Genomic DNA, 26732 nt, shown 5'->3' on the forward strand with positions numbered 1-26732 from the left:
AATACATACATATGTCTGTATATGTATATATATATTTGTGTATATGCATACATATATTTATATATCCTAGCATAGTGCGTGGTACATAGTAATAATGAGTCCTTATACCTCTAGGATCAAATAGAAAATGTTCTGTTTGGTATTCAAAGCCCCTCATAACCTAGCCTCCTCCTACCTTTCCAGTCTTTTTATACCTTACTCCCTGATGTGTATTCTTCAATCCAGAGACATTGGCCTCCTGATTGTTGCACAAACAAGACACTCCATCTCTCAGCTTCAGTCCAGCGCTTAGCACAGTGAATGGCACTTAGTAGGCACTTAATCAATGCTTACTGATTAATAGCTAGCATTTATATATTGTTTTAAGGTTTGCCAAGCTCTTTTCAAATATAATCTCATTTTATCTTCACAACAACCCTTGAAGGAAAGTTGAGGAAACTGAGGCACACAGAAGTTAAGTGACTTACCCAAGATCACAAAGCTAATGGGTCTGTGGCCAGATTTGAATCAGAGACTTCCTGACTCCAGGTCTAGGATTCTATTGACCTCTACACCTAGCTGCCTCTTAATTAAGTAGTTACATAATAAATGTATTTTCATACATTCATTCATTCTTCTCACTTCATATATGCCTTCCAATTCTTCTCCATATTCTTTATATCCATCATTTCTTATAGCACAGCAATATGCAACACAATTTATTTAGCCATTCTCCAATCACTAGAAATCTAATTTGTTTACAATGCTTTGCTACTATAGAAAGTATTGCATATAAGCGGTTTTATACACACACAAACACACACACATATCCCTTCTTTTTTTATTTTGATCTCCTTGGGAATCTCTGGGGTCAAACAGTTTGGACACTTTATTCACTTTCTCGGCATAATTCCATTTTTTTCCCCAGAATGGTTGGAGCAATTCAACAGCTCCACAGACAGCGTATTAATGTGCTACGACCCAAAACTAACCGCACCAGATAGTCACTTAGGGTAGGAAGGACGGGCTCCACGTACCCTAAGACCAGGCAGCCGCAGGGGCAGCCTGGCTGCCCCCACCCCGGAATGCTCTGCTCCTCACCCCACCTTCCCACATCCCAAATCCCACCTTCTTTAGGAGGCCTTTCCGGCTCCATGGAGAGGCACAGTGACTGCCGACTCTGCTCTGTTCCCTAGGTCCAAAAGCCTTCTCTTTCCTAGCTCCAAACTGCCAAGAGCCCCCCACCCGCTTTCCATAAGGAGAGCGTCTGCAGACTCTCAGTAACCCGACCCCGAGATAACCGGCTGAGGACACACCCCCTCCTCAGGCCGAGGCTGGGCAGAGGGGCGGGGCCTCCCGAGGCGCGCAGGCGCGGTCGGCCAGGCGTCATCCAATCCCGTGGCGAAGCCTGCTGGGGTAGTCGCCTGTCCGCGGAGCTCACGTGACTCTCCCCAGCTTTGGGAGGCTGGGAGGCTGGAAGGCTGTGGGGTTTCAAGCGTCTCGCAGCTGGGCAGTGTCTCCCACTGGGCACTCAGTCCGCGATGGCCCGGCCGGGGTACGTCGGGGCCCTGCTGCTGCTGCTGTCGCTTCCCCTGCTGGCGGTCAAGAAGCAGGCCCAGACGAGGGAGCAGTTGGGGGCCTACGTGTGGCCGTGGCCGCAGAAGATCTCCGTGTCCCCCAATCAGACCTTCGCCCTGACCCCCAGCAGCTTCCACTTCCAGTACTCGGCCTCCTCGGCAGTGCAGCCCGGCTGCTCGGTGCTTGACCAGGCCTTCGTCCGCTACCTTGGCATCATCTTCGGGCCGGGGCCCTGGGTCACCCCCAACCAACCAGGTGAGCCACCTCGGCCACGCTAGGAACCTCTGCCCCTCTTCCTTCTTCTGTCCCGTGCCCCCGACCCCACACGCAGGTTTCCCCCGTCCTCATCCCTGTGGCCTCCGAAGTCGTTGCCCCTTCAGCACCTCAACTTTCAAGGCCTCCCACTGGCTTCACCCCCAGTTTTATAGGTTATCTTCAGCACCTCTGACTTCATTCAGCGCCTACACTGTGCTAAGCGCTGGGGATACAAAAAGAGGTAAAAGACAGTCCCTACCCTCAAGGAGCTCTCAATCTATTTGGTTCAGCCCTGAATGACTCCAAATACCCCTCACCCAGCTTCCCCACACACATACACATAGCCATCGCAGGAAACCCTGACTGTAGTTCTTCAGACTGGTGTCGGCTAACTTCGTTCCCCTTCTGATTCAGATTCATTCTTTCCAGCTACCTTCCTCTCTTCGGGTTCGTAGCTTCTGGAATCCACCTCTACAGTTATATTTCCTGACTCTCCTGTCCCTTCCCTTTGTCCCCTGACTAGCAAAATGGACCAGAAAGACTGTAATCACCAAAACTCAGCCGCTCCCCAGGAGTGTACATTCCAGGCTGTTTTCTCCCAACTAGCAGCCAAACCATTCAACCAAAAACAATGCAGGAAACAAGTGACTTTTGGGAGATTCTTACATTAATGGTCAAGTGTCATTGTCTTCCTTACTTAAAGTTGGTCATAAGAAAATCTCAGTGGTTGCACCTATCAAGGAGTCTTAAGTGATGTTAATGATATACATGAGGGACACACCTTGTTGGAGAACTTTTAAGAGTCCAATGCTATTTTGTAATCAGCTAATAGTAAACACAAGGTCTTTTCCGCACTACCACTTAGTCTTGTTACTTCCGAATTTGTAGTTCAAGTTGGTACATGATACTAGAACCTCCATGGGACCGCTTGCTGTAGAAAAGAATTGACCATAAGACAGAGCCATCTAGGAGTATGTAGTTACCAGAGCAGTACTGAAAGAAAGTACTGAAGTACTTTACCAGAAAAATTTTCTCTGGGATGGTTTTACCCATAGCATGGAACCTGAGAACAGTGTTATGGCCAAGACACCAATGTCCTTGCAGAACATTTACAATATCCAGCCCCATGCTAGGGATTTTGGAATGGAAGACATAGCCCCTCTGTTTTGAGAAACTTAAAATCTTGTTGGGAAGAAAAGATAGGAAAATGATATTAAAATTATTACACAACAATGTATCCAAATAAATACAAAGCATTTGCAATGAAAATGCAGACTGATGTGAATTGATTTCCTAATTACTCAAACAAGAATGAGGGATCAAAATCTTGCCAAATTATTAAGTAATGGAGAAAGGGAAAGTAATTGGAGAAAAGGAATTTTGATCTGCTTTTCAAGGAAGTAATGGGCATGAAAAAGAAAGGAGTTTGAACCATGGCCAACAAATTGGTTTGGGTAGTATGGGCTACTGGTGTAGGATAATAGAGAAATAGAGAGGGAAAAGACGAAGGAACCAAGTAAGAGAAGTGAGGTGAAGGCTGGCCATAAGTGTTAGGCAGAAATTACTAATAATGATAATGGCCAATATTTACATGCTACTCTAAGGTTTGCAAAGTGCTTTACGGAGACTTTTTTTTTCTTTTAATCCTCATAACAACCCTTTGGATAGGTGCTTTACCCATTTTACAGATGAGGAAAGTGAAGGTTGGAGAGTTCAAGTATACCTGCAGCTAGTAAGTGTCTGGGGCGAGATTTGAACTCAAGTCTCTCAGACTCCAACTATCCACCATTCTATCCACCACTTTCCCTAAGTATTATGTTCATGGAAGATTATTCCAGCAACCATACACAGCATTTCTTTGAATGAGGAGGTGTCAGTTTGATAGAGAAGTTAGTAGTGTAAAGGGGAATAGAAAACTGATCTTTTCATTTAAATTCCAGAACTCTCTTAATTAACTCCTGCTGCACCTTAACAGTGGTTATACTGAATAGGTAAATTTCCAATGTTAGGAGCCTACCCAGGAGAAAAAATGCTATTTTACAACTTCTAATACTTAACTATAGGTTAAATGTGAAACAAAACTTTAGAGGTGACATCACAGAAATAAAATACACAGTTAATTTGTCTGGTGCTGATGAGAGGAATTAAAGGTGGGGGACTCAAAAGAGACTTTTTGTAATAAGGTCAAAAGAACATTAGCTTTTTGAGATGAAAAATTCAAACATTAAGAACTTACTGGATCAGCTTTAAATAAAATAGGGTCTCTACCTTTATGGAACTAACAGCTTAGTCTACACGCATTTCTCTTCCCTTTAACCTCTGTTTTAGTCCTTAGTGAAAAAACTATAGCATACAAGCAGATACATTTTGATAAGTTTTCCAGTTAGTATTGTTTGTACCATTTCAGGAAAAAAAGGCGCTAAATAAATGTTTATCTAATCTTGAGATTTGGATGGTACCTCTTCTAAATAAAACTTTTTCCCTTTTCCATAGTTTTACCAGATAACTGAAAATGGAGAAGTGCTATATTGTGTCCTGCATAGTCACATATGAAACACAAAATTAAATCAGAATCCAGCTTCTCTTAACTCTTCCTGATACTATCCATCTCTTTTATTAGATTGAGTTACTTGTTCATCAGGGAATCACAAAAACTGATTTTAATAAGAATGACCAAGACATTGAAGCAAACTGCTTCTCCAGAAAATCATAAAATCAGAATATTTTAGAGTTCAAAGGGACCTTGAAAATTATTTCCTCTAAATCCCTTATTTTACAGATGTGGAAATTACAGCCCAAAGAGACTTAAGATTTTTCCAAGGTCACAAGGTAGTAAGTACCAGGAGCAGAGATTCACATGCAGGGTCAGCACTTTTTCCAATATACTATATTGCTATGACTGTTTCCACTAATATATATTCCACTTTTGAATATAATTCCTATGTTGGTTTTCTTGTGGCCTCAGGATACAGCTATATATTTCTGCAAAAATTCAACTGAATCAGCCAAGAAAAAAAAAAATTCAACAATTTCCAAGTTAAAATACAGGTAATTAAAGTAATTGCATAGTTATCTTGATTTGTGCTGTCACATCATTAAGATATTATAATAAAAAAAAGCAACACATTATAACCAAGCATCACCCTAAGTAAAAAATAAATATAGCTGTAATGTAGGTTAGCCAATCCCCTGAAACCAGCCCACCATCTAATTTGTCCTTGTTCTTTATTCTTCAGCCTTACGAGTTTGCCACTCTTCTCAATCCCAGATGAAAGTTTCTTTCGTGAAGTGGCAATTTTTTGCAAACAGCTGTTCAGACAAAAATAAACAAAAAATACAGACATTGTAAAGCCTTCCATGTAACAAAAAAAAAGCTACTGTGGTAGGAACATTAAAGATACAAAGTGATATTTAGCACTTATACAAATAGTTCACTAAGAGGCTAGTGTTTAATTCAGCTCCCTTGTCAGTGGTACTCACGTTTAGAACAAGGAAGCATCTGATTAATGTTCTACCCAATCACTTCTAGATCACAAAGGTACCACTGGCCCTTGGCTATTCTGTTTTTGGATTCTTCAAGGTTCTCTCCTCTTGTTGGTTATATCCTCTAAGTTCTTGGAGGAGTAGAGTGATTTAGAAATTGAATGAGGCTCCCTCTCCAGTCATTTATCCTCTGCCTTCCATATGCTGTGCTTGAGTTTAGTGCCTTTCCATTGGTCTGTTCCCCGGGGAGATGGATTGTTCAGGCCCTAGCAATAGATAGGAGTTGGGAGAGGAAGGATAGTTATTTTGTTTTATTAGAGAAAGTGTCCAGATTCTGCTGAGCTATCATCTCTAGCTAGATCTTAAATTAGAGATGAAGCATTTCATGAGGAAGATAGTTGACTCATCTTCCCATTCTTCTTGTCCTTGCACTGATTCCATATGTGCTTAACTGTGGCTTGATCTATTCCATTCTATATTCTGCTGCTCCACCATCTGAATGGAACTCCACCACATTCTTCTTCACTAGCTGTGTACTAACTGAAGACCCCAAGGGGCCATATACAGATTAATTTGTCAGGTCTTTACTTTCTGTATCTCTTAGCAAGCCCAAGTGGTCTTGCCCTGCTTTGTGGAGTATGTTTCTCTGTGTTTTTCTGATCTTTGTAAGTACATTTCTCCCACTTATAATATGATTGATATGGGACTAATTATCCTCTACAACATTATTTTATTTAGGTGGTTCCACAAAAATGTGAAGAATAATAGTAACAATAATAGCTAGCATTCATTTTGCACTTTACCATTTACAGAACACCTTATTGTGTTCTTTTTTTGGTCCACATAACAACCTCAATAATGGATAATACAAATAACTCCATTTTACAGATGAACACATTAAAACCCCAAAAAGTTGGGACTTGTCTGCTTTTTTGCTTTAGAGACAGTATTGAAACACAACGCCTCTGACTTCAGATCTACTGTTCCTTCAAATTAGTGACATTAGGCTGCTCTGTTTACCTTTTTTAAATAGAGTATGGCAAACACAGACAAAATCCTTTTCCTACCATCTTCTGAGTAAAATCCTTTTGCATCAAATATCCTGTATTATTTGTTTTTTTACATCTCTTCAACTCTACCTCTGCCACTTTAAACATCCTGAGGCCAGGTATAGTCATTTTTCTTATAAAGCCCTGTGCTGCTCTAAATCTGTGAACCTCATGTGAAGAAATCCAGGAACCAGAAAAGGGAAGTATGATGGAAGGATATAAGAGAAGTTCAACAAAAGCAGAAACAGAAGTGATAAACCGTCCTAACCCCACCCCCCCAACAAAAAGAGGTGCTTAAAGAGATCGGGGAAACAAATCATAAGCCTGAAATGGAAGTGGGATGTAGTAGTGTGTGATAGAAAACTTTTGGTTATCCAAACATCCCCTAGAGTCCCCTCTCTGGCAAAAGCAGAACAACTGATATTTCATTACTTGCCTTAATGATAATTTCATCCTTCAAAAGCAGTGAAAGCACAAAGGGGAACTTCTACCGTAGACCTGATCTTACCAAGGAAAAACCAGTTGTTGGAATGGAAATGATGGAAGTCACCATTCAATTTTAGAATTCGTGATAGATAAGAGAGATTCTAAGTAGAATCTTAACACGCATCTTAGATTTGGAGGAAACAGGTTTCAGAGAGTTCAGAGAAAAGAAAGGTCAGATTCCTATGGATTAAAATTTAGCAAAGGAAATAATCCCCAAGTGATATTCCAATTTAGAGGAAATGAAATTGGCAAAATCAGAAACTATGCAGGCACAAGGAACTCATTGATGAATTTAGATTTTTTCCAGAGACACAAAAGCGAAAGAATGAATACAAAATCATGGCACATTCCTATAACCATAGCATCAGAAGCTTAGAACCCACTGAAGACTTATGAGGAAAGCTAAAGACAACAAAAAGACTTTTTAAAATCTATTTGGGGAGAAAAGAGAAGAACCAAAGAAGGGATCACTCTTGGGAGAAGTGGATGAGAAAATGAAAACAGAAGATGGAGTGGAGGCTGAGTTGAGAACAGAACAAAAAGCACTGATGAGACAGTTGAAACATTAGGTAAATAGGAAGATAGTAAAATAAGAGATTATCTAGTTGCCTTTGATTTTAATTCAAAGTCCTCATTCAGATGGACTACAGCGTCTTAGAATACAATTTGGTAGCTGATTGATAAATTTTCATCTGTGACTCAAGGGGCAAGAAAGAGAAAAAGAGGGAACGACGAGGAGAGAGAGACAATTGTTGATAGGAAGATGGAGGAGCAATCCTTCAGGGTTCCTTTCTCTTTAGCTGACTCCAGCATCTAGCCTGAAAGTTTCATGCTCCCTTTCACCACAGACGATGACTTTCTGAGCTGTGGCCTGTGTATCAGGATCTTATGTGGCCTAAGTTGGAGACATGTAGGCAGCCCACCTTGGCTGGAACTATGTTAGGATAGAACAGCACTTTGAGGCAGTGTGGTCCAGTGGGAGGAATACTAGCTCTTGAATCAGAAGGCCTAGGTTAGAATCCTATGTCACACCCTCCCTGGGCCACAGTTTCCTCATCTATAAAATGAGATTGAACCAGATGGACTCTGAGGTCCCCCCAAATTCTAGGTCCACAATCCTGTGGTCTTCCCAGATGCTGGCCAACAGTATATTTGGAGTCCTGGCATCCTGAGCTGGTCACTAGACATGGCAAAACAAAACAGATATGACCCTTGCTATAGACAAGCTTCTGTCCAGAATACACATGTGGAATAACATCATCATAACTGACATTTGTTTAAGTAGTTTAAAGTCCACAAAACACTTAATGAATAATCTGAGTATGTGTAGCGGATATACAAGTAACAAAATAAAAAGAGTAAGTTTATCTAGCTGATCGGTGAAAAAGATGCATGGTCTAAGACTAGGCCCTTTTACGGGAGGAACACGAGACCCTTACTTAACTATGTGTCCCTGGGCAAGTCTCTTAATCTTCCTGAGCCTCCGTTTCTTCCTCTATAAAAAAATGAGGGGATTAAATTAGATGGCCTCTGAGGGTCCTTCCAGTTGTGTATACTGTGTTGGTGTGGGTGAAATTCCTGAATTTCATCTCTCTTCACAGGACTGAAGCAAACAGTGAAAAGTTCGTTGGAAGTCTTTGTGGCTGTCCCTGGTTGTGACCAGTTTCCTGAAATGAACTCTGTGGAGAACTGTAAGCACAGTCCTTGGGTTGTATATCTTTCTTGTGAAAGCCTGCCAGTAAGACCAGATAGCTCAGCCCTGCCCCTAAAGGATTTCCCAGCTATTGAGCCAATTAGCTATTCCCCAGGAAGCTGTCAAGGCACCAGAGGTGCCACAGCAGGGGGGTCAGGTATACAGAGTATATCCTTACGGTCCTTAAAGGCTCATGCCACATCCTTATTGCCTTAAATGCCAAGGAACCAAAGGTAGGTGGACTTTGATGTTATGTGAGGTTTAAGCTTAGAGTCTTCCCATATAGAAGAACTGTAGCAGAGAGTTTCAGGCTCACCCAAATGGAATGTCTTCTTGTAAGTAATGGCAAAATCCACAGAATGCCTCTGAGCCTTAGCAGTGTTTTCAGTCTCTAAATTAAACAAAAAGATCTGATCTCTCTTTAACCAATGAATGGGGAGTAGTGAATTGGAGAGGTTTGGAGCAGGAAGGGTGGCATGGTAGTGCATCCTGAATCTTTCTCATCCATTATAGCACCAAGCCATTTTATATTCCATGATGAGGTTTAGCAGGAATTCCTGTCCCCAAAAAGGAAACCAAGACATTATTAAGCATCAGAACCTGTCAAAGACAACAAAGAAAATTATAGTACACACACACCCATCACCTACTCATCTGAGGTTCTCTGTGACTACTGTGGCAGATACTTAGAAGCAGTGGCTAAATATTTCTCTGGCCCATTCCTGTGAGGCCACGTTGTTTCAGTTTTCCAAATGCCATGATCCTACTTTCCCCAGCAAGAACCCCCAGAAGCCAAGCTGCTGCTCCATAGCTGCCAGAGCTAGAAGCTTCACCTTTGAAAAACAAAAATGGTTTGGGTTTATTTTCATTTGAGACTGGGATGCAAAGTTTAGTTTTTCCAAGCCTAACCTGGCAGGCTTTTTTCTTATCATTTCAGACACCCTGACCCTCAGCGATGACCATTTCATCCTGAAAGCTGATACTGTCTGGGGAGCTCTCAGAGGTAATGGTACAGGGGCTCACATGAGGATGAGAGGAAAAGGGGTTGGGTGACCTTGATTTTTCATTGATTTGTTCTAGTGGGGATTCTCTGTACCTGGCTGCTAAGTCTGGTGGTTGGAAGGATTGGAAATTAAGCCCTCTTAGGAGTAAAGCAAATAAGCCAGCTCTCCAAGGGGGACCGAATAAACTATTCACAGGTTTCTTCTCTGTGAGATGTGTCCCTCTGTATACAAAATTCAGACACCCCAGTAGCAGTTTCTCTTCTAGAAAAGCCTCTCATGAGAACAACTGAAGATTGTTTGGGTGGAGGGAGCTTAGTAATGGTAAGATAATAAAAACTAGCAGTTCCCATTTATATGAGCTAGTATGCTACGAAGTTTCCATAACACTTAAAGTTCCGCAGTGCCAGCATTGTTACCTCCTATTTATAGATTAGGAAACTGAGGTTAAGAAAGAGTAAAGGGACTCAGCTGTGGCTACGATGGTCTGTAAGCACAGAGCTAGTCTGGTGATGCTGAATCCACTGCTTTCCCAGGGTACTGGGAAATAAAGCCAGCAGCCTCCTGAGGCCTTGCCTCACACGGGCTTGGAGAAGCTGGGCCTTGTTCAACATCAGGATAGATGCAGAGGGAGAATAGTGTGGGGAGAGGTGCTATATTCCCTGTCCCTGACATGACTCCTCTTTTGAACAGCTGGGTTAGAAACAAACAATTGTTTTTTAGTTATTTTGAAAAGAAAAAGAAATATAGTGAAAAACAAAACTTTTGATATCTCTAGCATTCCAGAGTGATCTTAACTCAAATCCATTCAACATGTATTTATTTGTCACTTTCCTATTTAGATACAAGATCCTACACTGGACACTATAGGAGAGAGAGAGAAGTGAAGAACACATAGTCCCTAGTGATTACAGTCTAGTTATGTATTAAACTCTAAAGTATCCTAGGGGCTGGAGAGCTGTTAAGTTGCTGTAGGATCTAAGGCCCATTTTAATTCGAAGAAGTCCATGGTTTTAATTCCCCAAAGAGGCAGTTTTTATCTGTCTTCTTCCCCTTAGCTGCCCTCTTCTTCACTAAAAGCTCAAATCTGACAACTTGAAGAGATCCCAGACAATACAAAGCTTTCTAAGGTGGCCAGCCTTGCAGCCTAAGGAAAATAACACCAGGCCTCCCACCTCCTTAGCTGCATGTCAGGTCTCCCAAAGGAAGAGGCCCCAGGCAGAGCTAGGGCTCGTTAGAGACTTTGCCAATGTCCTGTCCACCCCACACAAACATTCAATGACACATGGTGTCTGACAAAGAAAAAATGAACAAAATGAAGAGGTCGATGTCACTTGTTTCAGTCAACTTCTCTCATTTATCTCACTATGGATCAGCTAAATATCCCCAAATACATTAGAAATGCTTGTTGGACTATCTTGTCTCCCTGAATTTTCAAGGAAAATTGAGCATTGACCTTATGAGCCTCTCTTTCCTTGCCTAAGCATCATACCCTGCAACACTGGGCACCGTTCTAGGTTGGGGCAGTTTCTTCCCTCACTTCCTCCAGCCCTCACCCTGCCCCTCTGGTTCTCCACAGGCCTGGAGACTTTTAGTCAGCTCATTTGGAGATCTGCTGAGGGTATGGTGAGTGTGTGTCCAAGTGACTGAAGGAATTACACAATGTAATGCCTTGTTTCTATCATAAGTTCTTTCTGGGTGTCAGGGGTGGTATGAGGCATTCCCAGCGAGATAGGATTTGGGAGGAAGTGCAAAGGTTGGGAATGTAGTTGGATTGTGGTGAAATGTCCTTGTTTGACAGAATGAGGTTGCCTGAGATAACTAGAATTTACCTGCTCCCTAGGGCATAATAAGTCACATCAGCTAAAAGAAAATAAAAGTAAAAGCATTCAAATAGAAATAAAAAACTAGAGAGATGTTTTGTGTGACTGCACATGTATAACCTATATCAAATTGCTTGCCTTCTCAAGGAGTGGGGAGAAGGAGGGAGAGAATTTGGAACTCAGATTTTTTTAATGTTAAAAAGTTGTTTACATGTAATTGAAAAAATAAATTTTAAATAATGTTTTTTAAAAACTAGAGGGAAAACCTATAACTTAGTGGTCAGCTTGCTTTGGTGTGGCCTTTGAGTGTAGAGTGTGGCTTTATAGTGACTGTTCCTAGAAGACAGTGCTGGGCCTAGGTTCTGGGCCCCTAGGATACATCCAAGGACAGCTTCACATGTTGGTAATTATGAGATAGTTAGCCAATAAACGTTTATTAAGCTCTTACTATATGCCAAGCACTATATTAAGTAGTGGAACAAGAAAGCACCACAGAGTAAACCAGAAAGGACCATGGGAAGGCCAGGAAGATCAGGGATATGCTCTTGTCCAAAAGGGTATATTTGGCCACCACTGGCAAAGTTCTTCTTAGCCCCCAGGTCTCTTCTTAGGGACTGTTCATAGACTTTGGGAGTGGGGAATGAGTATCATTGACACCTTCCATGTTTGTTCTGCTCAGTTCTGTGTCAAGCGGACAGAAATTGTAGACTTTCCCCGATTCCCTCACCGAGGCTTACTGTTGGACACATCTCGTCATTACTTGCCACTGCAAGCCATCCAGGAGACACTGGTATGAATTGTATTTCCCCATATTGGGATCCCAAGGAGTTAGCGTGGCAGGCTTTAAAATCCCTTCCTGAAACATTTGATTTTATGATTCTTCACTAGTCCCAGAGAGGTGACCTACTTGGAAAACTCCAGAGGAAAGGAAGGACAGAATTCAAACTTTGGTGACTACTAGGTCAATGCCCAGATCAGTGGGGAGAAGGAGTCAACATTGGGATTCCTTAATCAGTCAGAACTAAAGACTCTGGTCCTGACAATTAGAAGCATCTGCTTGACTGACCTTCGACTGTCCTGAGGTTCACCTGAAGGTCTTACTTGATCTCTCCAGGCCTCCTTCTTCTTCTTCTCCTTCTGCCTTCTCCATAACTATGCTTAGATGGAACCTCGGGAGTTCTACCTCTATTCTTTGGCTCCTGATATATATGAAGTCCTATCACACCTCACCTGGCTTTGGTGTTGGCTCTCCTCTTGGGTACAAGAACACAAAGGTGGTAGTCCCTGGTCTTTGCTTGAGTTTTCATGGCCCCACTTGGGCCAAGCTGGCTCTTTCCAAGTCTCTTTTTCATTCAGTGTTACAAAACCATAAAGTCACATGCTTTGGCCGTAAGAGAGAGAGCCAGAGAAACACACCCCAGCAAGAGGGGCAGGGAGTTGTGTCCAAAGCAAAACAGACTCAGGATGGGCATTTGAAGTACTGGGACTGAGCAGCAGGATGCTGTTTTCTAATGCTTCTCTACATCCTCAGTTATCTTGGGGTGTTTGTGTGTCTGAGTCTCAGCATTGGTAGGGTGGTAAGTTTTATATATGTTCTGCCCCCAGGATGTCATGGCATATAACAAATTCAACGTGTTCCACTGGCACATAGTCGATGATCCTTCTTTTCCATATGAGAGTATGACTTTCCCTGAGCTTAGCAGAAAGGTATGTTTTATCCTGGTCCTTCTGTACTTGTGGGTCGGGGTCACCAGGCTCCTTTGCAGGGCCCTAATTGTGGGAACAGGAGCCAAGTATTAGCCACTTGTAGCTTTGGGTAGTGGAAGAAGGACTGAACTGAACCTTCAAGTCCTCACTGTGTCTTTGGGTGACATTTCAACTTTCTCATCCTCAGTTTCCTTATTTGTTAAATGGTATGTGAAAAACACTTTGAAAAAGATCAGGAAGAGGCAGCGAGGTGATGCAGTGAATAGCATACTAGCCTTGGAGACAAGAGGACCTGAGTTCAAATCCGGCCTCAGACACATAACACTTACTAGCTGTGTGACTCTGGGCAAGTCACTTAATTCCAGTTGCCTTGCCAAAAAAAAAACTTGTAACTCATGAGACCTTTGGCAGTATTAGGGTAGTTGGAGAGGGAAAAAAAGTAGATAGATAGACAGACAGACAGACAGACAGACAGACAGATAGATAGAGGGCAGAGGGTGAGTTGTAAGATGAAGGGGTGATATCTGGAGAATAAAATTAAGAGGTGAGAGAGGATTATACTGGGAGAAGGAGAAAGGGTAGAATGGGGTAAATTATCTCACATAAAACATACAAGAAAAGGCTTTTACAATGGAGGGGAAGTGGGGGAAGGTAAAAGGGAATGAGTGAATCTTATTCTCATCAGATTTGGCTTAAGGAGGAAATAACATACACACTTAATTGTGAATGGAAATCTATCTTACCCTATAGGAAAATAGGGGGGAAGGAGATAAGAGCAGGGGGAATGATAGAGGGGAGGGCAGATTTGGGGAGGGAATAATCAGAAGCAAACACTTCTGAGGAAGAACAAGGTCAAACGAGAGAATAGAATAAACGGGGGGCAGGATAGGATGAAGGGGAAATATAGTTAGTTTTTCACAGCGTGAGTACAATGGAAGTGTTTTGCATGACTACACATGTATAACCCATATCGAGTTGCTTGCCTTCTCAATGAGGGTGGGTGGGGAGGGAGGTGGATAGGGAGGGAGGAAGGGAGAAAATTTGGAACCCAAAGTTTTAGAAACAAATGTTAAAAATTGTTTTCACATGCAACTGGGTAATAAGATATACAGGCAATGGGGTATAGAAATCTATCCTGCCCTATAGGAAAATAGAAGGGGAAGGGGATAAGAGAAGGGGGGAGATAGGAGAGAGGGCAGATTAAGGGAAGAGGTATTCAGAGCGCATGCCGTCTTGGGGTGGGGGGAGGGACGAGATGGGGAAAAAATTTGGAACTCAAAATCTTATGAAAATGAATGTTGAAAACTAAAAATAAATAAATTAAGAAGAAGATTAGGGACTGTAAGGATGTGAGGTATTGTTTTAATTGATTTTTGTCACTGATCAGTCGCTCTACCCTTGTGTCCATCTGACCCTCTTGTCTAAGTACAAAGCTTGGGAAAGATTCCTTCAGCCTGTCCAACTTCTGCTGCTCCCGCAGTTACAGTGAAGGTAGGGTGAGCCCATGTGCTGAGCCCTGGGAGTTCATCTGCCTCTAGTGAGAGTATAATAAGGGGCTGTTTATGTCTTTCAGGGATCCTACAACCCTGCCACCCACATCTATACAACTGGAGATGTAAAGGCAGTCATTGAATATGCCCGATTGCGAGGCATCAGAGTCATACCAGAGTTTGACACACCAGGGCACACTTTGTCTTGGGGAAAAGGTAAGAATGGGGAGGAGGGAAAGTCAGAAGGAAGCCAAGTATCTTCTTTTCAATTCTTGCCTTTGGCAGTGTGTTTTTAGTATATAACTCATAAGCAGAAACGTGCCACACTCCAGTTTTTCTTCTTTTCCTGATGATTTTTCCCATTTGGAAAATTGGAAGTGTAAAAGGATGTGGGATAGGGAAGAAATTTGAAATTTATTAGGTTAGAGTCAATGAATCTCTTGATGTTGCTAGTAAAGCCCCCTTAAGTTTCCTCACTCAATTCAAGCTTTGGTCCCCTGCATAATTAAAGAAGCAAAGTGCCATATGTCCTCAGAAGAGGAGTTATGGAGGGGAGACTGTATCCTAAAACTCTTTTCTAAGAGCCCAGTAGATATGAATCTCTTAGGAAGGAATAAGTATTGATTAAGCACCTACTATGTGCCAGGCACTAAGCTAAGCACTTTACAGACATCTTATTTAGAAGGCTGCAGTAAGTGAGATCAGTGCTCCATCAGTTTAAGTTCTAAAAAGGTGGAGTGTTCTGATTTCCTGTGTCAGGTAGAAATAAGCTATTACAGTACAGCCCCCAAATAATTGATCGGTAGAGCTAATCTCAGGCTAAGGCTGGTGTCTCTGTGGGACAGTGTGACTGTGTATGCATCTCTCCTGGCCTAGGTATTCCTGGATTGCTGACGCCTTGCTACTCAGGGGCCACTCCTTCTGGAAGTTATGGCCCAGTGAATCCCATCCTCAACACGACCTATGAGTTCATGACTTCATTCTTCCAAGAGATCAGCTCAGTTTTCCCAGACTTCTACCTTCACCTTGGAGGAGATGAGGTTGATTTCACCTGTTGGTATGAGCCCTCAGGTCATCCCCATCCTCCTCTTGATTTAATAAGTCAGAGTCAAGGAACAGCGGTATCTTGAGCTCTTGGCTGGGGGGAGATATTTAGAGAGGGCCTTGTGTTCCTCTCCAGTATCACTTGGAGATTGAGGGTAGGAAAGGAGGAAATAGGAGAGTTGAGATGTTGGAATTTCTTGACCACTCAGAACCAAGTTCTCCAATCCTGTTAGAGCCCATACAAAAGGAAAGGAGGATTAATAACTTCACAGCTTTTCTTCTCTTCCCACCCCTGCGGCACTTTATTCTCCCTGCCTAGACTCCTCACTTAGCCTTATATCCCTCCCCAATCCAGTACACACTTTTCACTCTAGCTTCCCTTTGCTTCAGTTCCTCTCTCCCCTCCACAAATCTCAGAGACCAGAGGGAACAATCAAAATATTAACCGAGCTTCTCCTGTGTTCTTAACTCTTTGCTGACCAAAAAGGGGGGAGGGGGACGATTTGATATTATTCTAGTTGAGATAAAAGATCTAACAGCACCAAATTGATACACCACTTGTATCACCAGATGATACAAGCCCTTGTGTATTTAAGAGCAATGAAATAGGATATAAACTATTGGCTTTAAGAGAGCAAAGAAAGGAGAGAGGTAGTTGGGCAGGCGAGCACAGTCAGTGTGGAAGAAGTCTTATGTGGGGCCTTGCAGGAAAAGTTGAATTTGGAGAGTGGTGGCACAAGGAACCCTGAAAAAAGAAGTAGACGAAGGCATGAACATAGGGTGTGCCGGGAACAACGTAAGGTTTATCGAGGAGCAGCATTGGATTCGGAGTCTGAAGGCCTGGGTCTGAATCTAAGCTCAGCTGTGTAACACTCGTGTAACTTTGGGCAAGTCACCATCTCGTTGGGCTTTAGCTGCTTCATCTGTAAAAGAGGGAGTTGGATTAGACAGTCTCCGAGGTCACTTCAGGCACTCACAACATCTGATCCTCCCTTGGGGAAGCCAGGGAAAGCTGGGAAAGCTGGCTGAAGCCGTATCGTAGAAGACCTTCAATGCCATGCTCGAAAAGGTCGACCAAAAGCATCGGGCAAGACCACGGCATAGCTCTCCTGCACTCTGCCGTCCAGGACCAGGGGCTGCCTTTTGGTTCTCTTTCAGGCTGGGGAGAGAAGTAGCAGGAAACTAGGTGACTATGCCCCATCTCCCCAGGGTTCTGGGGTCCTGGAAATACAAGAAGTAGGAGAAATTGGTTTCCTTTCTTGCAGGCGATCCAATCCGGGTATCCAGGCCTTCATGAAGGAAAAGGGCTTTGACCGCTATGAGAAACTGGAATCTTTCTACATTCAAAAGTAAGGATCGGGGTGTATTTACCTCTTCCTGAAGTTGGAGTATGGGCGCAGGGGAGAATAATCTGGGGCCCTCCTAAACCCTGGTCTTGACTTTCAAATCTCCTGTCTCCTACTATAAACTGTGTCTTCCAGGCTCCCTCTACCCTCCAGTCTTCACATGTGAAAGTGAAAAGTCTTGCCACCCTGAGCACTCCCCCACCCACTAAAACAATTCTCCCAGGCTCTGCCTACTGCCGTCTTTCCAAGCTGTTCTCTCACGTCCTCTTCCCAGCTCATTATTGGCCGAATTTTGATGGCCTACCCTGGAGCAAGGAGAGAAGGGATTTCCTAGGCGTTCCTCTTCCTCCATATGCCCAAAAGTGAAATCCCAGGTGTCCTCTGCTGGGCATCAGGGGGAGCTCCAGCCATCCCCAGAAGAACTTTGGCCTGTTCTTCACTTGTTGACGCATCAAGTTGGTTTTGTTGATTTCTTTCTTCCTCAGGCTACTGAACATTGTATCTTCCTATAAAAAGGGCTACATAGTGTGGCAGGAGGTGTTTGACAATGATGTGAAGGTAAGAGATGGAGGAGAAAGAAGGGACCAAGGGGTTTGCTGTCTTGATCCTATGGGACCTTGGACAGGTGTTAATGGGTCCATTTTTCCAGTCCTCCATGCCCCTTGCTGCTCCCAGTATCACTTGGGGCCCCAGAGGCTCTGAAGAGAGGAGGCAAAGTAGTGATGATTTTCCCCAGATGTCCTGGGTTTCATTTTTAATGGACTAAAGAGAAGACCTAGAACCCCTTCCCATGAAGGAGTCCTCCCAGCTTTATTTTCTCCTAGGATATTTCCAGAGGTGAGATCCCATTTGACCTAAACCTTGGATTTCAGAGAGGTGGGAACAGTATTTCTGCCTCCCTGTCCATCTATTCCCTCCCAACTTCAAGGACTTTCTGTCCTTACAGAGCCTCTCAGAGCTGCTGGGCTTTGGCTGTTGTATCTGGGACTAAGGTTTCCTGTGTCTTCAGAGACAACCAAGTGATGCAGTGAATAGAGCCCTGGACTTGGACTCAGGCAGACCTGAATTCAAATCCAGCCTCAGACACTTCTAGCTGTAAGAATCTGGGCAAGTCACTTAACCATTCAGCTTCAGTTTTCTCATCAGTAAAATTGGGGTGATAATAATAGCACATACATCACAGGGTTCTTGTGAATATCAAATGAGATAGCATATTTAAAGCACTATATAAATGTGAGCTACTACTACTATTGTTGTTGTTGTTATTATTATTCATATATTGTGCTCAGAATGAAGGGCTGGCTAAAGTCTCTGCTCCCTGTACCTCAGTGAGATGGCCACCGATCTCCAGGAGCATTTGGAGACACTTGGGCATTGAGCTGCTCTGTGGTGGGGGTCTCCCACCACCCACACCCTTTGGCCTATTCCCAGTAGGGTGCAATTGGCCTGGCCCTTTGGGACTTAGCTTTGCTCCTTTGACCCCCAACTGTCCTTTCTCCACACATCCCCACCAAAGTTTTGATGTGGGGTTAGAAAAATCTCCCTCTCTAGACAGAAGGAGGGACAAAAAGATGTGGTTCAGAGTCCAGTGTCTTCCTGCCTCCATCCTCCAACCCCAGGCTAGTACACCAGGGCCCCTCAGCACTGGGAGGAGATTAGCACAGGTAGGATGAGGAGGGGTATCACAGCTATCCCGTCTGAGGTCTGAGATTTGGAAAAGAGATGCTGTGCCCTCTCTGACATCCAGCAGCCTTTGCTGAGATATAGCAAACGTAGCCATTGGGCACCTAGGGGACGTTGGATCTTTAGAGACTCTCTACCACGATCCCTTCTTAGGGTCATGGTTTTGCAGTGAGGGGTAGAGGTAGGGACATTAAGGATGTTGAATAGGTTTTGGTTCTTTTGGGAGGGTTTGTGTTTTGGCCTGTATGAAGCTGTGAGTTCTTGTGAAAAGTGCTAGGTTCTGTCCCCTAAGTAGTAGGTAACATTACTCCCCAGCATGTCTCTTTTTTGTTTCTTGTAACTAGCTGAGCCCAGACACAGTGGTGCATGTCTGGAGAGAATTGGAAACTTTACCTTATACCAAGGAAATGCATGAAGTCACCAAGGCAGGGTACCATGTCTTGTTGTCTGCTCCCTGGTACCTGAACCACATCTCCTATGGGCAAGATTGGCAGCAAGCCTACAAAGTGGAGCCCCTGAACTTTGAAGGTGCAAGGGTGTGGAAGGGAGGATATAGGCCACTCCTTCCCTGAGGAAGTCCCTGGAATCTCTTACAGAGTAAATTTGGAGAATGGGAAGCCAGAGAGTTTGGTCTTGAAGGGGGTTTGGGAAATAAAAATCTTCCACATTTCTTGAAGCTGCCCACAAATAAATCTTTTGTTGAATAACACTTTCTCCTGATGGACTTGTTCTGGGTCCCTGGTGTTGCCTTCATGTTGAGAGTTTGTGTTCCTTCAGGCAGCCCTGAGCAGAAGTCTCTGGTGATCGGGGGTGAAGCCTGCATGTGGGGCGAATATGTGGATGTGACAAATCTGACCCCCAGACTCTGGTAAGCAACGAGGGGAGGAAGCAGAACGGGCTGGAGAAGGGGACGGGAATGGTGGAGAGTCAGTAAAGAGCAGCTGGGAAACAAGGCGTTCACTGGGGTCAGTGCAGTAGAAGGGGTGTGATCACTTCCAACATGCCTAGGCTGACCCAGACTTCTGATGCCCTCCAGATATTTTTTTCCTCCTCCTCTCATCTTCCGGACTATTGGTCAGAACAAGTGTTAGCTTCAAAATCCCTTCAGTTTGTATAACCTGTTGTGTCTTGTCTTATCTTAACATCCTGGGCTGGCAGGTAAGACAGATAGTGCATCTCATTTGCCCAGGGTCCATCAGTGGCAGCACCAGACCTCCAGCCTCTGGCCTCAGGCAGGCCCCAGGTGTTCACTACCCTTTGCTTTTCCCAGGCACTCCCAGTCATATCTCACACCCAGGTAGCCTGTGCTCGACTCCCTGCTCCTGCTGCAGCTGCTGCTCTGGATGCTTAGGAGCCCCAGAGCTGCATTTCTGTCCCACCACCTCCACCCCGCACCCCATGACCCCAAGAGGGGAACATGATGTAGGAGAAAGCTCACAGGCTCTAGAATCTGGAGACCTGGACTCAGATCCCACCTTTGACTGTCTGATCTTGGGCAGCTCCCCTAACATTCCTTCATCTCAGCTTCCACATCCGTATAGCGAGGGATCCTCCAAACCCCTCATACACCATTTCTCCCAAGACCTTTTCCACATTTGTCTTCTTTCATCCTTCAGGCGGAGAGTGCAGGATTGTTAGAGAGATGAAATAACCGATTCTAGGTCACAGTACGGTAGTGGTTCAGCCATAAGACTCTCATCCCTGGTACTATCCTGGGCACATCAGCTTACCCCATTCCTGCTCCCGTCGTGTGCACAATGTGTCCTCAAAGCCCAATTGAGAAGTCTGACCAGGGAGTGGATCTGTGTCCCCTTCCAGGCCCAGGGCAGGAGCTGTGGCAGAGAGGCTTTGGAGCAGCCAGTCAGTGCAAGATGTGACTTTGGCATACGACCGACTGGCATACTTCCGGTGTGAGCTGCTCAGGTAGGAGGGTCGGGAATTGTCACCTGCACCTTTGTCTCTCGCTTTAACCAAGCCAAATTATTGGGGGGATTGGGAATATGGTGCTCGTAAATTCTCCTTTTTGCTTTAGCTTCAGTCCAGTGATGTGGATTGGGAATCATACCAAAACTCCTAAGAGACTTTTTGTAACCTATTCACAGCCTCTCTCTTCAAACAGTCTTAAATTAGTTTGTTTTCAAGAATTTTTTGCAGAAGGAAGGAGATTCCCTGAAGCTAAGAGTTAGTCTCCCATGATTTGGTTGTTCCCAGATTGATTGTACACCTGGCCAGGCAGATGATTGATCATTGTAGAAAGCCCACTAGGTCAGGAGTAAGATCAGGTTTCCAGTCCAGCCACTGTGATTTTGAACACATAACTTGTCCCTGAGCCTCAGTTTCCCATCAAAAGAAACAAGGTGCTTAGACTAGATGATCTTTAAGGTCTTTTGGCTTTACAATTATTGAGTCTTATGTATCTGAAACTGAGGCCCTGAGCTTTTAGATCACCAAGTCATTATGAATCTGTGGACCCTGACTTTGGTTGGTTCTAGTACCTTCCTGCTCAAAGCTGACACTTAGTTGCCCAGAGATATCTGTGATGACTCCAGCAAGCTGGCTGGAGGTTGTCCGTGGCATAACCACCATCACCTCCCATCCTAAAGCCCTTGCTGTGATCACAATGTCTTCACACTTCCCATGCCTGGAATGCCGTCCCTCCTAATCTGGAGCTCGAAGGATCTTCAGGTTCTTTCCATGCTCAGCTTAAGTGCTCGGTCCTCTGGGCACTCTTCCCTGGTGCCATCCCCCCCATACATCAAGGAGTGCTCGATCACTCCTAAAATTATCTTGTTTTTACCTTCTTTGTGTACGTGTTGTAGCCAACAGTAGAAGTTCTTGAGGACAGGGACTGTTTTAGATTTGTATCCCCAGTCTATTGCACATAGACAATGGCTCAGTACCAAAACATGCCCTTAGACGCTGATGAAATATCCAGCTGGTTGAGTTCTCCAGGGCCCTTCCTTACTCCCCTTCCTTTCCTTCAGCAGAAGGTTTTCAAGGGCATAGGATGAGATGTTTACAATCGTTGGGTTCAATGCTTATTCTGGAGAAAGTTGATGAGAAAGGGAAGCTAAAATGATGCAAATCTCAAGCATCTTTTCTATGCATTGTTCTTCCTCGTGACTAGTCCTCTCTGTCACCTCTGTCCCAAGTGACCCAGTTTCTCCTTTTTGTCTTCTTACAGACGAGGTGTCCGGGCCCAGCCTCTCTATGTAGGCTACTGTGAGCATGACTCTTTCCACCACTGAATGGAGCAAGGTCATCCTTGAACTCACCCTAGATATTTTGATCACCCAGGGAACTTGGGTCATGCCAGGCTGGTTCTCTAGCTTAACCTAAGTGGTGAGCAAACCTCTATGTGCATCCCTAAGGGCCCCCTGGTGGGGAAGGGGGTGGAGGTCATGCTGTGATTCGTGTACATTAAAGGATTTTGTGACAAATTACTTTTGTGGGCCTGTAATTGTGACTGACTCGCTAATCCACCCTAGTAGCTCCAATCCGGACAGCAGTTCTACTGTTTCTCCTCTAACCCCAGGAAAGTATTTAACAATACTTGCATGTGAGCACTTTGGTGGCTCAGAATGAATCTTCCCCTGAACTTTAGCAATCCCCTACCCAGTCTTTGAACAACCCCCTATTACTGGCCGTGGTCTAAAACCAGCCAGTCTTGCCTGTAACCCCTGAGGAAAAGGGACTCTTCTTCTCAAAGTCTCTAATAGGTCTTGCATATAGCTCTCCTTTCCTAACAGTCTTTCTTCTAGAACTCCAGGTGATCTCTAGGGGGAGGGAGGGGCAGTGGTTAAAAGGTCCTAGGTTGCTGGAGAACCACAGGACCTCAAGCATAGCCCTGATGCATGCCATAGCAGTTGTGCCCACAACCCCTGGCCCTAGGGCAGGTCTCTGCTGGCATCAGAGCTTGCCTTACAACTGGGTAAAATAGGTGACACCCTCTGTTCCCCAAAACTGCCTTGACCACCTGCCTATCAGAATGCCTCCAATTTTACCATTAAAGATGAAGCCCTTTGGGGACTTTTAGAATATCAGTTATCTTTGATAAAGAGATAGGGACTTAAGGCCTGAATATTTGGTAACATCCCAGTTTCCCCAAGGGAGCTTTGTCACGAATTTGTCTCAGCTGAATTAAAATGTGGCAACTCTAGTATAAAGTCTAATCTTGACTCTCTAGTACAAGGCACTGGAGCACCCCACATATATTGGATTACTGAATATTAAACTCTCCTCCATCCCGAATAAACCTTTCAGATGTACTTGCCAGTTGTTCCAGGAGTACCTAAGTGCCAAGGCTTTTATTGAAGACTTCTTATGAGCCTGGCCCCGGGCTTGGGAGGGAGATAAAAGATGCAGTGTTTGGCCTCCAGGGAGGAACTCAGTCTAGATGAGACAGGAAACCTACATTCAAAAAGATGAACTGCCTTTTCTTGCTAGCTGTGGACATAGCTGATGAATGGTACAGAGCGAGGAGAGTGATTCCTCCTTTGGTGGCTGGGGTGGCGCAGACTGAATCCTCCGTCAGTCTCCCCAGGCCGGCTTCTGTTTGGAGCCTCAGTGACGCCCACCACTGGGCCTTTACCCTTCCCTCCTCCTGCTGCCTGTTCCCTTCACTGCCTGGTGGTTGGTACTGCCCCCCTGCCTGCCCATTAGGCTGAGGCCTCGTCAAATCTTCAGACGCCCAAAGGCCGTAACTTCTGGGGAGAGACTCCAACGGCAGGATCAGCTTGACTGTTCCAGTCAGGTAGAATACTTCCAAATGGAGAGAGAACTCCAGACAGACATCCCCCCAAGGCTTTAAGAGCTTTCCCAGGCTCCCCCCATCCCTCTACATGTTCACTCCTCTGCCTCCAATCTTTCTCCGGTGGGAGGCACCGAACTAACTGCCTTGTATTTGAGGGACTTCATGTGGAAGAGGGATTAGGAAATGCTTGGATTCGAATCCTTGCCTTACCACTTGCTACCTCTGAGACCTTGGGAAAGGCGCTTTCCAGGCCTCAGATTGTAGAGACAACCACCCACGAAGCCGAGCTTTACAAATGCGCGCCATCTCCCAAGTGGGCATTTTCATTGGTTGTGCCCCTTGCCTGGAATTCTCTTCTTCATCTCTGTGTCCTGGCTTCCTCCAGGTCTCCGCTTCACAGCCAGTAAAGGCTAACTAACCTCCCTTAATGCTCGTGCCTTCTCTCTAAGGTTTATCTCCTAACTGCTGTACTCGTCCAGTTTGCACATGGTCATTTACACGTCTCTCTCATTGGACTCGAGGGCAGAGACTGCTTTTTACCTTTGTGATGCCAGTGCTTAGCAGCATGCCTGGTGCTCAATAAATGCTTCTTGACATATAAGCATAGAGAGGCATGAAAGCAATGGATTAGACCCCTACGGTCTGAAGGCGGAAGAACCCTCCCATGCCCTCCCAACCCTCAGTCCAACAGGGCTGTCTGCAGACTAGGGGAGGAGACTAACTTCAAAGGGATTCCTCTTCATTTACAGAGATTCCAGTATATTGGAGGCAGTCATCAGCTTCCATACCATAGATTGGCCCATTGTATCGAGTCCCATTATATTTACCTGTCTTCTGAAGGGTGGCCAGGAGGGGGCAGTGCTGCTCTAGACATCCCACAGTGACATAGGGTGGGAGTTAGGGGACAGGTGGCTTAGCCCTTGTCTTTCCTTAGAGGGACAACAGAAGTGATGTGTGTTGGGGAGTCACCAAATTTCAAAGTTGCAAAGGCTATCTAGTCTATGCTATGCCTCCCAAAGAGTCTCCACTGCAAGCCACCTGACAAGCAGTCAAGCCAAGCAGAACCCCACAACAGCTGGAGCCCCTGGGGTCCTACCCTGATCCCAAACACCCCTGCCTCCAGATGCTCTCCTACTTAGACTTAGCTGGCATGGGAGGCACAGACTGCTCCCCAACCCCCGCACACCTGGCTATCCCACCTCCACCCCTGGGCCGTGGCTCCCATCCTGGTCTACTCTGGGAGGGGCCAAAGTACTGTGAAAACAAGAATCTCCCCTGCAGCTCTCTGGACATCTCAGAGCTGCTGAGCAGTTCACCTTCAGATCTAGGTGGTAGGGATCCTAGGATCAGGGGTGGGGAACCTGCAGCCTCAAGGCCTCATGTGGCCCTCCAGGTCCTCAAGTGCGGCCCTTTGACTGAATCCAAACCTCACAGAATAAATATCCTCAATAAAAGGATTTGTTCTGAATAACTTGGACTCAGTCAAAAGGCCGTACCTGAGGACCTAGAAGGCCACATGTGACCTCAAGGCCACGAGTTCCCCACCTGATCTAGGTGGAGAAGAAGAGGAGGAGGCTCAGGGCTGAGTAGGCAGGAACAGGGGAGCCTTTGTAACACTCAATACCTGAATGGCTTCCTTGACAGGATCCTGAGTTTCTTCAGTAGTGAGGAAAGCAGAGACAATGTAGGATGCTGGAACCATCGTTATTTCTAAATCTAATTTCCTTTTCGTGTACCCAAAGGGTATTGTACGTCCTGTGTTAATGACTACAGTATTTTTTTTAATTTCAGAGGTCCACACAGATTCCTATCTGACTCTCACATTGTCCCTGTCAAATCATACACAATAGCAAATTAAAAATAAACATTCTGGAAAGAGTTTGACCAAAGCACAGATCCATACGAACTGAGAAAGCTCAAGTCCCTTACCTAGAGGAGGCACTTTTAATAAATGTTTGTTAACTAAAAGACACCTACATGGGGTGAGGAGAGGGACTGGAGTTGGGCTGGAGTTAGTAATGATGCTAGTGGTCAGCTGGTTCAGTGGGAAAAGCACTGAGCTTAGACTTAGTGTCTAATTCTGGGTCTGCCCCATACTTAGGCTCCTTGGAGGTAAGATTCTTCACAGGATGGTAGTGAGGCTCCTTAGTGTCTTAGCTCACGTGTAAATGCCCCAGCCCTGGGCCGAGGACCTTAGAGGCAGCGGAGGTAGTTCTACAAGTGGGTAGAATAAGAGACCAACAGAATATCACTACCTGCCTGCTATAATGCCTGAAATCCTACCACTAAAGAGTGATGGGGCGGGGGGGGGGGGGGGTCTCTAAGAGTTCTTGATCAGATAGTGGGAAGAGGAAGGAACCTAAAACCAGGGGTATGCTGGAGCCAGCTTAGACAGGCCTGAGAGAGCCATCCAATTAATTGGCAATCATTACAAATCAGGACTTCACTTACTGTTTTGTTGATTGTCTAGTTTTAAGAAAGTCATGGAGAAAAATATCAGTAATGCGGATTAAACTTAAAAGTGTATCATTTGTATATTTTTTTCGGAGAGCTACTTGTTAAACATTTACCAGCATACCCCTCCCTTCAGCTATTACCAGCCAACAGTGCTGAGTTAGTGAAAAGTATCTTTGATCTGAATTTACAGTCAAAGGACCTAGAATCCTACTCCTGGGCCTGAGTTTCTTCATGTATAAAAGGGGTGGGGTGATCTCTAAGGTCCCTCTTAGCTCTATGAACCTGTGTAAAATTATTTCTTTTTTCATTTTAAAGCATAATACTGATATAAGTATCTTTTTAGTAGTAATGGTATTATCCCCTTCACCCCAAACCTGAGAGATAAGGCATGCTTCATTAATACAGAGAATTAATGGTCAACAATTTCCTAGCTTCACAACCTTTTTAACCTCTTTCTCTTTAACCTTTAACCTCCCCCCCCCAGAAGACCTTTCATGCACCTGAGGCTCAAAACAGTAAATTGTGCTTGATTGGGGAAGAGAAAAGGAGGTGGAAGTCACAGACCCCACTGAGACCAAATGTGTTGGCACTGAGACCAAAGGTGCTCACTGAAAGCAAACTAAAGGCATAAAAATGACCTTAACCAGAAATCTATTAAATAATTATCAGCAGCTCTAATTTTTCCGTAATCTCAAAGGCTCCACTATAGCCATCATTATGGCCCTGAGGAATTAATCTGATTATTGAAAGTATCTCAAGAAAATGTGTAGGAATAAGAAGGACTGGAGATGTAGCCATGAAGTCGGTGGCAGAACTTCACTAAAGACCACCCCCCCCTTTCTTTTTCTTCCTTGAGAGGACTAACTCTCAGCTGATTGATCATAAGCCTATTATAAGACCTCCCT

General features: G+C 44.6%; 1 protein-coding gene across 1 annotated transcript; it reads left to right on the plus strand.

Annotated features, from left to right (window-relative positions):
* Window positions 1–1430: 1430 nt before the first annotated feature.
* Window positions 1431–22060, plus strand: HEXA (hexosaminidase subunit alpha). The gene is made up of 14 exons (XM_027859804.1): window positions 1431–1812; window positions 8432–8521; window positions 9461–9526; window positions 11104–11150; window positions 12027–12137; window positions 12953–13054; window positions 14628–14760; window positions 15421–15601; window positions 16854–16937; window positions 17420–17492; window positions 18962–19145; window positions 19395–19485; window positions 20436–20540; window positions 21802–22060. Exons 1-14 carry the CDS (start codon window positions 1521–1523, stop codon window positions 21863–21865), a joined length of 1623 nt encoding a protein of 540 aa, XP_027715605.1. The 5' UTR covers window positions 1431–1520; the 3' UTR covers window positions 21866–22060.
* Window positions 22061–26732: the final 4672 nt, after the last annotated feature.

The sequence above is a fragment of the Vombatus ursinus genome, unplaced genomic scaffold (genome assembly GCF_900497805.2).
Source record: "Vombatus ursinus unplaced genomic scaffold, bare-nosed wombat genome assembly UNPS02000749.1, whole genome shotgun sequence".
Classification (NCBI taxonomy): Eukaryota; Metazoa; Chordata; class Mammalia; order Diprotodontia; family Vombatidae; genus Vombatus; species Vombatus ursinus.

What these genes read in the sequence shown, in the direction of transcription:
- HEXA (XM_027859804.1), top strand. Translation starts at nt 1,521, where the DNA reads ATGGCCCGGCCGGGGTACGTCGGGGCCCTGCTGCTGCTGCTGTCGCTT. An exon ending in AATGAACTCTGTGGAGAACT is followed by an intron (nt 8,522 to 9,460) that starts GTAAGCACAGTC and finishes TTATCATTTCAG; the next exon opens with ACACCCTGACCCTCAGCGAT. An exon ending in CACTTTGTCTTGGGGAAAAG is followed by an intron (nt 14,761 to 15,420) that starts GTAAGAATGGGG and finishes CTCCTGGCCTAG; the next exon opens with GTATTCCTGGATTGCTGACG.